Source organism: Ambystoma mexicanum, chromosome 13 (genome assembly GCF_040938575.1).
Source record: "Ambystoma mexicanum isolate Mex_15411 chromosome 13, UKY_AmexF1_1, whole genome shotgun sequence".
Classification (NCBI taxonomy): domain Eukaryota; kingdom Metazoa; phylum Chordata; class Amphibia; order Caudata; family Ambystomatidae; genus Ambystoma; species Ambystoma mexicanum.
Genome location: NC_090938.1, coordinates 788808096 through 788821603, shown reverse-complemented (window position 1 = coordinate 788821603; position 13508 = coordinate 788808096). Strand labels below are relative to the sequence as shown.

Here is a 13508-nt window from a genome sequence, read left to right as displayed (position 1 = left end):
CAAGTCCATTTCCATTGGGGTCACCGCGCAAGGGGGTCCCGCGACGAGCAGGGCGTGCTCATCTTCACTGTCTGCCTCCATCTCCAGTCATCGCTCCAGCTGCTCCTCGAAGAGGAAATCGGCTAACCCAGGGAAGTTGCGGGAAAAGCCGGAGAAGACCGCGGCTCAGGGAAAGCTGTCCAACCTGCCCCTGAAGGCCCAGATGGTTCAAGCGAAGTCATCCTCGACGATCGAGCTAGTGGCGGCCACCCTCTCGAAGGCAAAAGGGGCTGACCTTGGCCCTACGCCCGAGGTGGGAGGCCTCGGCCAAGCCAGTGTAGAAAACGCAGAAGAAGAGGATGCCATCCCTAAGCCAGAGACCGACCCCTCAGGATGCATATAAGGGGGTGGAGTGGAGGCCTCAACCATGCTCCAGGGAACAGATATTTCTTCCTCGGACGAGGAGGACCTGGTGTCCATTCACACGGTACACAGAGGACGTCGGGAACGACGACAATGATGGCGGAAACACCGAGGAGGCCGACGACGGCAGAAATGCTGAGGGGCACGACAATGACGGCGGGAATGCCACCGCCGACGATGGCGTGGGCGCTAGGCCCAGCAAGCCTACCCCCCCGCCACCCCCCAGGGACATATCGCTGAACCTCCTTTCAACTCTCCGCACCCTGGTGTCGGAGATCCAGAAGAGGATGCCTCTGGCACTTCCGGCACCGGGCCGCTGGCACCAGGCCCACCACCGGCGAAGAAGAAAAAACAGCAACCTATGCTGCGTCATCAACCACCGCACATTCCCCCCAACCCTAGGAATACAGGGACAGACACGGCGACTATGGACGAAGTGGGATCATTCCACACCATGGGCACCCGCGTGTCTCAGCTCTTCCAGCGGATTGCAGAAGAGACCAAGAAGGAAGGGTTCCTTTACCAACGACGTGAGGCCAAGAGGAAGACCATTCTGGTGGTGCCTATCCTGGATAACATTTGGGAGTAGGGCCTGGCGCTGATGAGAAACCCAGTCTCAGCCACAGCGAAGAGAGATAGGCTGTAGAAGAAGTACCGGGTGCTGGAGTCTGCACCCAAGTGCCTACGGTCGCAGCCCTCCCCGGACTCAGTGGTGTCAACGGCTGTGGGGAAGAAGTCTTCTAATCCCTCATCTTCAGAACTCTGTTCCCCTGTACAGCGAGGGGAAGAAGTTGGGCGCAATGTGTAGGAAAGGGATCTACTCTGCGGCGACGACATTCAAGGCAGCAAATGTGCTTGCGATCCTGGCCAGATACGACAGGGAGCTGTGGTATAAGATGGCCCGCTGCTGGAATTTCTGCCTGACAACAAGCAGGTTGAGGCGCTTGAGATCCTCGCGGAGGGCAAGGTGGCATCGGGCCATGTCATCACTTTGGCCCTGGACTTCGCGGACATGGGGTTCCGACAGATGGGGAACAGTGTCTGCCTCTGTGGTCGTGGCTGGTTGAAGGCCACCAGCTTCCGTCAAGAGGTCCAGACAAGGGTGCTGGACATGCCCTTCAACTGGGACAACCTCTTTGGGAAAGCTGTCGATGAATTGCAGGCCATTATCACAGACACAGCGACGGCTCGTGGACTGGGCACTCTTCAGCAGCATTGTCTCAATAAACACCTCAAGTCCCAAAATTTCAGGATGGTCACGTTGCAACACGTGCTAGGCCAAATGGAGGAAGGAGACTTCTTGATGTCACTGGATCTGGAGGACACGTACTTCCATGTCCAGCATCGGAAGTTCCTATGCTTCATAGTTCAAGGAAGGCACTACCAATTCAAGGCCCTCCCCTTCGAACTGTAGTCGGTGCCCAGGGTGTACACGAAGTGCCTGGCGCCAATGACGGCCACTCTGCACCTGCAAGGGATACATGTGTACCCATACCTCGATGACTGGGTCACCTGGGCCAAGTCAAGGGACGCAGCAGTCGAACACACAGGGAGGACCGATCGGCTGATGATGGATCTGGGATTCTCCATGAACTATCCGAAGTCCTGCTTGATTCCATCGCAGAACGCGCTGTTTCTGGAAGCCCGGCTCAACACGGTCGCCTGCCTGGCGGCCCCGTCAGAAGAGAGGATAGCAGCCATACTGGGCAAGGTCCAACAGCTGTTGGCACTGAAGACTGCCATGGTGCGGACCATCAAGTTGCTGCTCGGCATGATGTTGTCATGCATTTACCTGATACGGCTCTGCAGGTTGCGGATGCAACCCCTTCAGGAATTCCTGGATGCTCGGTGGATCCAGGTGTCTGGAAGCTTTGCAGACAAGATTTTTCTCGATGAGGAGTTCTGTCAAACGATAAGGTGGTGGGGTGTGTGCTCCAACATCGCCAGGGGCACAGACTTCCAGATCCCCCGTGCCAGGAGATGTTCACCACAGATGCTTCCCTGGAGGGCTGGGGAGCCAACACCGGGCATCTCCACACCAGAACCCTATGGCTACCGGAGGGAAGGGATCTCCATATCAATGTCCTTGAGCTGCGGCAGTGGTCTGGGCCCTCAAATCGTTCCTACAATCCCTCAAGGGCAAGGTGGTGAGGGTCTTCATGGACAATACCACCACAATGTTTTTCATCAGGAAGAAGGGGGGGTACCAGATCCCTGGCGCCATGCAGAGAACACCCAAAACAGCACAGCAGGAGGTATGACGAAAACAACACCCGCTTCTCGCGAACCCTCATATAGGCGAAGCCTTGAACAACAAACCACACGTGCTAGGGGGCAAGCTTCTCTGTTGCTGTGATGATATGGCAGAACTGGTTGAGTAAACCAAAACCGTGACCTCTAAGTCAAAACTCGTGAGACTTATTTCACAAAAATATAACAATCAATTTTATTAATATCAATATAAAGTTAAAAGGCAATCAATTGCCACGATCCCAAAATTCACAGGTTACTAAATGACCAATGAATCATCACGGGTCATTAATTCAGTGCATAATTACAGAGCAGACAAGTAATTTAGCATATCTCGGGCTTCTACTGGCCCACTCAATGTGTTATCGCAGATAAAAGTGTCTTGTGCTGTATAGATTAGAAACACTGACTCACATCCAACACTTCATTCATCCCGTTTTGTTCTCGTTCATACTCATTCTTCTTCTCTCAAACTTTACCCAACATGTTTCTTTCCATTCTTGTGTTGTCTAAAATTAAACGGAAATTCATCAGGGGTTGTCTGCATTTGGCATAGAAGCACTGGTGGCAAATTATTGTAACCAAAAAGGCGCACATTTGTAGTTACAGTACTACTTAGAGTTTCAAAGTTAGCTCTGTACACAGTGGGTGTATACTTTAAGACCCAAATCAAGCTCCGATTGAAGAGATCCTAAATTAGGTCCGTCACAGTTCTAGAATCAACCAGCAATGCAGTTCATCACCTGCAACGAGAAGGATTATGGTATTAATTTACCTAATCGGGGACTTCATCAATTAAGTCAAGCTAGAAGAGACATTAGTTCTCACCACGAATCAATTAGTGATCACTATGTCAGTCATGTAAGGGCAACAATTAAAAACTAGAGCATTGATCAAAATTCTCAAAGTAGAGTGGACAATAAATTCTGTATGTGATGCTATTTTATAATCACGCCGCTTTTATTCAAACTCCTTCTTACCAGGAAAAAGAAAAAGGCACCTCTCTTTTGCATGTGGGGCACGGTGGGTACTCTTAAAGAAGTAACAGAGTGTCTAGTAACTCACCATAAGTGTGTTAAACTGTCCAATTGTTCAGTGGATAGTTGACGGTTTCCCGTGCTCCAGAAAGGCGCAGGACTTGTGGCACTGCGCCGTGAACCCAGGAGGTGTTCCTCATTCCTTTCCACCTGGCGAGAGTCATGAACACCATCGCCGACTCCCTGAGCAGGGAGCTGCACTCTTGCCACGTGTGGGAACTTCGACAAGATCAAGTGGACAGCATCTTCCTCAGATGGGGCAGACCCCAGATCGATCTGTTTGCAACGGCGACAAATTCCAAATGCCAGAGATTCGCCAGCAGGTTCCACCAGCCAGAGAGCATGGGGGACGCGTTTTCCCCTTCCAGTGGGAAGGTCTGTTCCTGTACGTGTTCCCTCCATTGCCTGTTCTGCTGTGAGTCATCAATCAACTCAAACGGTGCCGATGCAGGATGATCCTCGTTGCCCCGGCATGGCCAACACAGATTTGGTACCCACATCTTCCCAGCCTGTCCACATTGCCCCCGGTCAAGTTGCTGGTGGTCGCGGATCTGCTCGCCAGAGAAGGAGGCGAAATGCTATATTACAACCCAGTATTGGTGTACCTGAAGGCTTGGCTCCTGCAGCCTTAGAGTTCAGAGGGTTACGAGCTGCCGGAGGATTGCAGGGAGGTCCTTGCCAGGGCAGAGCATTGTCGCCTCTGAAGTGCTACGGGCACAAGTGGAAATGTTTCGCAATGTTGTGCCGGATGCAGAAGATCAACCCTTCTGAGGGTCATGGCCCGCAGATTCTTCCACACTTGTTGTCCTTGGCCAAGGCGGGGCTAGCACACACCTCCATCAAGGTGTATCTGGCGGCTATCTTCCGCTACAACAGGTCTCCTGGACGGCCTTCTCTTTGGTCCCACCGTCTCATCAAGGAGTTCCTCAAAGGGTCATTGCGATCGTTCCCGCTGGTGAAGGCGCCTGCCCCGGTGTGGGAACTCAATGTAGTACTGACATGGCTCATGGGGGCCCCCTTCGAGCCTATGCATCAGGTCCCCCTCAAGTTTCTATCGTGGAAAACTGCTTTCCTCGTGGCCATCACCTCTGCCAGGAGGGTAGGTGAGATCCAGGCCCTATCCTGCAAGCAGCCGTATCTGACTCTTCACGACACAAGAGTGGTGCTGCGGACACACCCCTTCTTCATGCCAAAGGTTCCAACGGAATTCCACCTCAACAAGCCTTTGGTGTTGCCTGTGTTCTTTCCAAAACCTTTGTCGCCGGCTGAAAGGACTTTGCACTCGCTGGATGTGGCTCGAACAAAGAGTTTCCGGAAGACATCTCAACTTTTCATGAACTTTGGTCCTGTGAAACATGGGAAGGCCTTGTCCAAGGCTCCCATCTCCAGCAGTATCACAAACTGTCACCGGTTGGCAAACCGACCGTTGCCCGGCCGTCCCAGAGCCCATTCGACCAGAGCGATCGCTGCTACTACGGCATTCCTGTCTGGTGTGCCCCTGCTGGACATCTGCAGGGATGCTACGTGGAGGTCCATACATACCTTCACAAGAATCTACTGTAGCGACAGGGATTCCATAGAGGAGTCCAGAGTCGGCTAAGCAGGGCTATGCAACTGTATGCTTGAAGGTGAGCCTGGTGAGGAGGCAAGAGTAATTACTTCTGTTGAGCCTTGCCACCTCCAGTGGTTGTGTATGTATGCACTGCTATGTATTCTTTATTCATGAGCATGTGAATCCATGCCAGACCCCATGCTTTAGAAGGAACAAGTTACTTACCTGTAACTATTGCTCTACAGCATGGGTCTGGCATGGATTCACATGCGAACCCTCCCTCCTGCCCCTCTGCGGCTCTTCTTGGTCATACTGCCTCTTTACGTGCTAACGAATCTGAAGATGGCTGTCAGAGGCGGGGCTTAGGGAGAGGGCAGTCATTGGCCAGGGGCAGTATGACCCAGTGTTCAGTGATTGGTTTAGAGAAGAAAGACAGTGTGTAAGTGAAAGTGAAACAGTTTTTTCTTTTACTGAGGCTTCCCAGCCTGACGACGGTGAATATTCATGAGCACGTGAATCCATGCCAGACCCATGCTGGAGAAAAACAGTTACAGGTAAGTAACTTGTTCTCTCTCTTCAGACCTGTAGAAGGACAGCGAGAGTGCTATAAAGGGCACTGGAATAATTTTGTCTCCTGGTGTGTTCGGAATGGGGTTCAGGCCATGTCGTTTGGCATGGCGGCTATACTGCAATTACTACCCACTGTTTTGAGAAAGGACCTGTTGTGTCTACATTGAGAGCTCAATGGGTGGCAGTGAAGGCGTTTCGGGAACCTTGGGGGGACATTTCTGATGGGGATAACCTTCTGCTGGTCTTGAAATTTCTCCAAAAGCCACGTGTTGACTCTCGAGACTCTTTACTTGGTGGCTAATGTATCAACATGCAGTCGGGGAGAGCTGTTTTTGAGAGTACTTCCTGAGGCATTAGTGCTTCGATGTGGTCCTGGTTTTCTGTTGAAGGTGGTATCAAAATTCCACAGCACCCTGTACATCGTGCTACTGGCTTTTAATCCGAATCCCTCCTCTCCGGAGGAGGCAAGTTGTCATGCTCTTGGTGTCTGCCGGGCAGTGCTTGTGTACATTGCGAGAACTGCTGGTTTTCGCAAGGTGGGCAATTTTTTTGTCACGTCTGGGGGCTCAGGCTCTGGGAAGAAGGCCTCTGTGGTTTCCGTCAGCTGCTGTATTCGAGCAATCATTTTCATGGTCTACGAGGCGGCGAGGGTGCCACTGCATCTGTGATCGAGGGTTGGGCAATCAGAGGCATTTCTACCTACTGGGTGGTTGCCTGGGTGGTCTCCCTGCAGGGGTGTTGCTAGGTCTGGAAAAGATCTGTGGCTACACTAATGTCGGGACTGTCGGGACTCGGGGCTAGCTAGCCTTTTGGCTGTAGCCCCTGAGCTTTTATCCGGGGCTGCAACAAAAGGACTGGGGGCTATAGCCCCCTCGCCCACTGCCTAGCAACGCCTCTGTCTCCATGCAAGACATTTGTAGAGGGGTCACCTGGGGGTAATCAAATACGTTCATTACACGTTACTGGTTAAATGGTGCCAGTCAGGTTGCACTGTGCTTTTGGGGGTGTTCTGGGTGCTTGCGAGCATTGAGTGAAGTGTTGTTGATGGGTCATGTGTGTTGTGTGGTGTTGAATAGTCTCTCCCATTGCATTCTTTGGTACTCACCAGCATTAAGTGCTGGGACGAAGAAGAGGGAGGTGGAGGTAATGCCTAGATTTCTTACGGGATTTCTTATTACTTCCAGTACTGCTCTACCTCATCACAGTACTTGCAACCCGCCTCTCCCTCCCTTCATGGGTTGGTAGGGCCCATGATCCTTGGTTGGAAATGGTTAAATGAGGAGCAATGGGGATGGGAGGTGAAGGGAGGTGTTCTACCTCCGGGGGCGGATGGAACCATTTTAATTGGCGATAGGTTACTCTCAGTGTAGCAGGCTGGGCCTCAAAGTAAGTACTGTGCTGAGGAAGAGTATGACTAGTGTAGCCTATAGCCCAAATTGTGCCCAGTTAGGCAGGGCTACATGCTTGTCCCCTAAAGGAAATATAGAAATAAAGGCACAGACACCAGGGTGTAGGAAATAAAATACTAGATTGAGTGTTTTGGTGTGTAGTGTGTTTGTGTTTAATGGTACTGACTTACCTCTGGGCAGGGGAGATTGAACATTCCAAAGGAAACCATTAAGAAAATAAAAATGTTAAGGAGGAGGAAGAGGAAAGCCGCATGAATTAGTGGCTCCCTTGGGGGGGGGGGGGGACGTGGCTTCGAGCAGCCCCACGGGGTTAAAAATAATTGGAAAACCAGGCCGCATGTATGGAGCGGCTGACATCATCCGTGGGTCCGTGCTGCGTGCCCAGAGCAGCTCGGACACCCATAGGGCAAATATGGCGGTCGGCCTGCCCAGGGGCCACACCGGATGGACCCACGGAGCGGTCCTGGGTGAATAGGAGGGCCGCCTTGTCAGGACTGCATTTGTGGCACGTCCCAAAATGGACGACACAGCTGTGCCCCCTATAGGCCTGCTCCGGGCCAGATGATGCTGGCCCTGAAGAAAACGTCATTGTGGGCGCGTATGCCAGGTGCAGTCCGGAAGGTGAAGAGAGGGAGGAGACAGTGCTGAAGGAAGAGGGAAGTACGGCTGCTCCGGCAGCGTCCTGGGTGAATAGAAGTCCTGGGGATCTCCGCCAGTGGCTCCGGTAAAGGGAAGGTCGGGGCCGGTCCATCATCGCGGGCGCATGTGGCCAGCCAAGAAGATGAGAAAAGGCTGTGGGTCATGGTGGTGACTGCAGGCAGCCCCCAGGCCGGTGCTGTCGTCGTCCCCTAGGAAATAGGGCCGCTGGAAAGATGACGTTGGAAGCCGAGGGAGGCGCAGCGCTGAAAGGCGGCCCCATAAGGTGCATGGGGCCACCCATGAGGTGCATGGGGCCACCTGAAAAGACAAGTTTGGATGCACGGGTTGAGTGGGGAGAACGGATGGGCCCATGTGGTGGACAGGGCCACCCAGAAAAACAGAGAAGTGGCTTCCTGGGGGCAAACGTCCATGTAGGTCATCAGGGACAGAGCCCCAAACCACCAAGGATAGCACCCAAGACATGGGGTACTGAGAAGGGGGTCTGATTGCAGCTGCCCTCTCATGTAACATAATGTGAATACTTGTTTTATTATTTGAATGCATAATATATATTTGTGTGTGTCATTGTTAGTAGTATTTATATATATATATAGGTGTGTATAGGTTGTTGGTTTAGTTGTTTCTAATTATTAAATATATAGTGCATGTTGATAAGTGGGAAATGTATATAGTGGGGTAGGCTGAGTGTGAAAAAGATAAAAAGGGGTTGTGAGCACCCTGGCGTGAGGCAGGTAAAGGAAGCAGCAGCCTGCCAGAGACCGCCTAGGGGGAGGGACCACCCACTGGGGTCATCTACTGGCCCCACGTTACAGTGGGTGGTGCCAGGTTCAGGCCAGGGGCCAGATCCACCAGTTTCCCCCTACGGGTCTTCCTGTGACTCTTCTAGGGAAAGGTGGGCTGATGGGGTAGATCCCCCAGAAAGGACTTGCGCCAGAGGAACAGGGAAGGAGATTGGTATTAGGAGGTAATGGTTAGGAACGTGTTTATTAAGAAATGGCGCTATGTGTTTTTTTACAAATAAAGGGGACTGCCTGTTTGGCTCTCTAAAGAATCCAGCTGGTTGTCTGTGTCTCATGAAGGAGTAAGTTAAGGACTCAGGGCGTAGCCCATCCCTGGTTTAACAGCAATTTGTGGGTTGCAGTGTCCCCCTTCTATTCCAGCTGTTCTCGCAAGTGGGGGTGGTTTGTCCCTGTGGGTAATACCCCATGCCTGGTTTTAAGGAAGTGCACCCCATTGCCCTGGACACGTGCCAGAAAACAGGGGGTACACTAGGAGTCCTTTTTATTATGTTTTAATGTGATTCGTATGCTCCTGATGTATATGTTTAGCCTTTAAAACTGATTCAGTGCTATACTGTTTCAGCCGCGGCATTTGTCGTTTACATTTAGTATAAGTGTGCTCTTTTATATCAGTATGAATTTCCAGTTGAATTTCACCTTGCATAAATGTATTATTTGGAGTTTCCCTTATTCACACGCTTGTGTCACTGGGACTTCAGTTCCCAGCTGTCCATGGGCCTCATTAGGACCCAGGCGGTAAGGGGTTTACGGCGGCGTAAACAGCGCCGACCCTTACCGCCTGATTCCGAGGTCCCTTAGCGCCATGGAGGATTTAACACCTGCTTTTAGCAGGTGACAAAATCCATGGCGCTAAGGGACCATGTTGTTAATTACGCCACCGTAATTTACGGTGGCGTAATTAACGCCTTCCCCACTCCCATTATGCCCTATGGGGCAAAAATGGGAATGGGGAAGGGTAAATGGGGATTGGGGACTTACCGCCCCGCCAACCTCGGAATGGGGCAGTAAGTCCGCCAACCACCATGGCGTAAACGTAGTTTACGCCATGGTGGTAAAGGTACGACCCAGGCGGTAACTTACCGCCTGGGTCGTAATGAGGCCCCATGACTATTTAATTGTCTTCTGGCGCGTCAGCGCCGGCGCATCAGGCTCAGCTTGTCTGTGCGGGTATTTAAAGTTCCCTGTTCTCGCTGCAGGATTTATTATGCTTCAATTTGATTTGTATGCGCCTAATATTCGGCCCATCTCATGTGTTTCCAGCTTTAAGGCCATAAAGACATTGGGCCTCATTACGACCCAGGCGGAGGACCATGGTGCTGTTAGCACCATGGTCCATGCCAGTGTCCGCCATGGCGGAATGGGGAATTACCACCCCATTCCGAGGTTGGCGGGGTGGTAATTCCCCATGCCGCCATGGCCCTTCCCCATTCCCATTTTTGCCCCATAGGGCTCAATGGGAATGGGGAAGGCGCTAAGTACGGTGCCGAAAATTGCGGCACCGTAATTAGCACCAAGGTCCCTTTCAGCCGTTAAGGTAGGGTCCCGCAAAGGGACCTCGTAATTAGGCGCTAATAGGTTAACGGCGCCGAAGCCTTTTACGGCGCCGTTAACCCATTAGCGCCTGGGTCGTAATGAGGCCCATACTGTTTCAACTGGAAGGACTAGCCTGTTCCCTTCTATATTTGGGTTTTGGTTCTGGTCCCCTATGCTCCCCTTCTGGTTTGTCTTCTATTTGCGAAATGAGGCCTAAGGGCGTGTTGCGCGTTAAAAGTAACAAATAACAATAATAATAAAGATTACCAGGAAGTAATGTGGGCAGGAATGCCTCGTGCTAAAAAGCAGGGAAAGTACACCGGGATTGCAGCATGTTGAGCGTCGTTGGGGGCAAGAGCATAAAGAAAACAAGTTCTTTTCGTATTCAGCTTGAAACATCCCATATGTGGTGTCTTTTATTTGCTATCACCTAGGCCTTGGAACTGAAGTCATGTACGCAACGTACCCGCAATGGATGAACCCTCACACCAGCGCACGGTCACACTTGCCAACTGCGCAGCAGCTCTACGACAGCCCCTTCAACTTTGCGAGTTACAAACCCGAGGAGATTGGCCATCTATCTCGCCGCGCCGGGCGCAGTTACTGCAACGACGCCCGCAACAAGCGCTACCTCCGCAATGATGCGCAACAACTAAGCAACGTCAGTTTCGACCTCTTGCGGGGTTACCCGCACAAGTACATCCGGGCCAGCATCAAGCGGAGTCAGCGGTCCATGAACCACATCCTGTCCTGGTGGGTGGCCTGTGGGGGGCAGCAGCTGGGAAGCCCCGGAGGCGCAGCGTCATTCCCCACGAGGTGAGGATTGCATTTATGGTGACCATAGCATGGTACACCTTCATGTTTATTCAATATTGAGTAATCTCTGATTTCTGCAAATGTTCCTTCTTAGCTTTGGCTGAAGAGAGCTTTAATCGTCAGCGCCTAGAGCCTTTTATTAATGGGCTATTGTAGGTCTCTGCAAGAGCTGCATTCAAAATGAATATATCTGCCTGTGGTGTGTCACCCCTCCTGGGAGCATGGCATCTCCCAGGGCTCGTGCCCCATTGCCCATTGGCACTAGTGCACTCTTTAGCCGACACATTTAGAGACATAAATAAATAAAATCACACGTGTGCAGACAGCAGCTGCCAAAGTTGGGGGAGTGGGCATGGTCTGGAAATGTTACCTTTATGTCTAGATAGAAAAACACTTGCACAGCCACATTTGATGTCATGTTTTCCATAAAACACTTGCATATATTTTGTTTCTCTGATTCACTTTCTTCTTTTTCTCCATACTAACACTTCCACACAAATCTTTCGCTCATCTCTCATAAGCTTTTCATTTTCTCCCTCTCCCTCACACAATCTCTTATGACTCATCCTTTCATCATTACATCCCCTACACTGTATCTCCCTCTTCTCCTCTGCCTTTAGCTCTTTCGGTTATTCCCCATTCCTCTGTCACACTCTTTGGGCCTCATTACAAGTTTGGCAGTAGCCTTGCCGGTAAAACCGGCAGGCTACCGCCAAACTTGCACATTTCCGGCACCCAGGAATGGCCAATTCCCGGGGTATTACAACCCTGGTGGACCCGGGAATTGCCCATTCCTGGGCGCCGGAAATTATTGTTCCCCATTCCCATTTGAGACCGACAGGGCTCAATGGGAATGGGGAAGCCGGATGCACGGTGCATGCTGCTTGCGGGTGCCGGTACAGCCGCCAGGTCAGGCCTGGCGGCCGCAAAGTAACCCGCGAGCAGAACTCGTAGTTTGCCGGTATGGTAACAACAGTACTGGCAAGCTTACGGGTACCGTTGTTACTGTACCAGTAAACTCGTAATGAGTCATGCAAAAAAGGAGGGGGGGGGAAACCACCCGGAAAGAACTTGCTCATGAGGGACCTAATGCTCTGACACACACGTGGAGACGGCAGGAAGAGTCCCGCCGCATTTCACCCTACAACCACGGGGAGAGTTAGAAACCATGTTTACCCCCTGGTTCAGGCTTCATAGCACATTTTTAGCTCTCTAGTTAGAGTACATATGTTCTAACTCTGGGATATATTCACCCTCAGTATTGGCCAATAAAGCAACCTTTGCCAAAATACTGTTCGAGAATGACCCTCAGCTCTCATCTTTAACATTTCAAAGAAGTAAGGTACTACGTTGGCTTCCCCGTCTACACTACGACTACTCATGAAGCAACGGGCTGTCAGACAATGGGCCTCATTCCGAGTATGGCGGTAAGGGATAGCGGCCACCGGTAACGAGACCGGTGGCGGTATTCCCTTACCGCCATACTCCGAGTTCCCTCTGCGCCCTCGCCCTTAACGCCTGCTTTGAGCAGGTGTTAAAGTCGAGGGCGCAAAGGGGCCTCCAAGCCAATAACGGTGACCGTAATGAACGGTCACCGTTATTTGCATCTTCCCCATTCCCATTGAGCCCTATGGGGGCTCATTTGGGAATGGGGAAGAGCCTTGGTGAATGGGGAATTACCGCCCCGCCGACCTTGGAATGGGGCGGTGATTCCGCCATCCACCAAGGCGCTGCCGGTCCGGGTACGGCGTCAACCAAGGCGTTAATAGCGCCATTGGTTAGCGCCGTACTCGGAATGAGGCCCAATGCATCTTAACCAAATTAAGAAAAGAAAGAGTTGACAAATGAGTGATTGATTTGTCCTCGTCCTTACTCTATCCGCTGTTAGGCAGGCGGCACACCAGTACTGACTAGGGAGGATAGATCAGGGGCAACCTGCTCGCCTTGGAAGCAAGACGACACGGAGCACCACAGGTTCGATCCCTGGGTCCGTGCTTAGAAACCTCTGGGTATTAAGTGCGTTATAAATAACCAATCATATCATAGGGTTTTAGGCAGGTCGGGATAGATAGAACTTTTCCTGTCCTAGATTGTCTCTCTGATTCATGACGAGACATGCTAAGCAGTCTAATGTTCAGAGATAATCTAGGAAGAGACATCAGCCCTCTAGACATACGACAGGATGCAACCAGCTTCTTCTGCTCTCCTCACCTTCGGAGACATTCCAGAGCATTAGATCCCTCAGGAGCATTACATATGCGCGGACGAGCCAAAAAGTTCTTTCGTGGTGGTTTGCCCCCTCCTTTTTCGTGTTACAAAACAGTGCTTGGGCATAACCCACCAACCACTGCTAAGCAACCCTCGCCCTCCTTGGATTTTCCAGACATTCTTTGTCTCACCTTCCACCCCTTCTCATGGTCTCTCGCTCTTTCTATTATTGCATGACTGTCCCATACATTGTCTCCCCATCTTCTCTGCA

General features: G+C 51.5%; 1 protein-coding gene across 3 annotated transcripts in view; it reads left to right on the top strand.

The window, feature by feature from the left end:
- LOC138521974 (decapping and exoribonuclease protein-like) overlaps window positions 1-13508 on the top strand; it is a 203387-nt gene that overhangs the window by 17353 nt on the left and 172526 nt on the right. For all 3 annotated transcript variants that reach the window (XM_069635167.1, XM_069635165.1, XM_069635166.1), the window contains exon 2: window positions 10648-11029. In XM_069635167.1, coding sequence (XP_069491268.1) covers window positions 10665-11029 — 365 coding nt within the window. In that variant the 5' untranslated portion in view covers window positions 10648-10664. The remainder of the gene's footprint in view (window positions 1-10647; window positions 11030-13508) is intronic.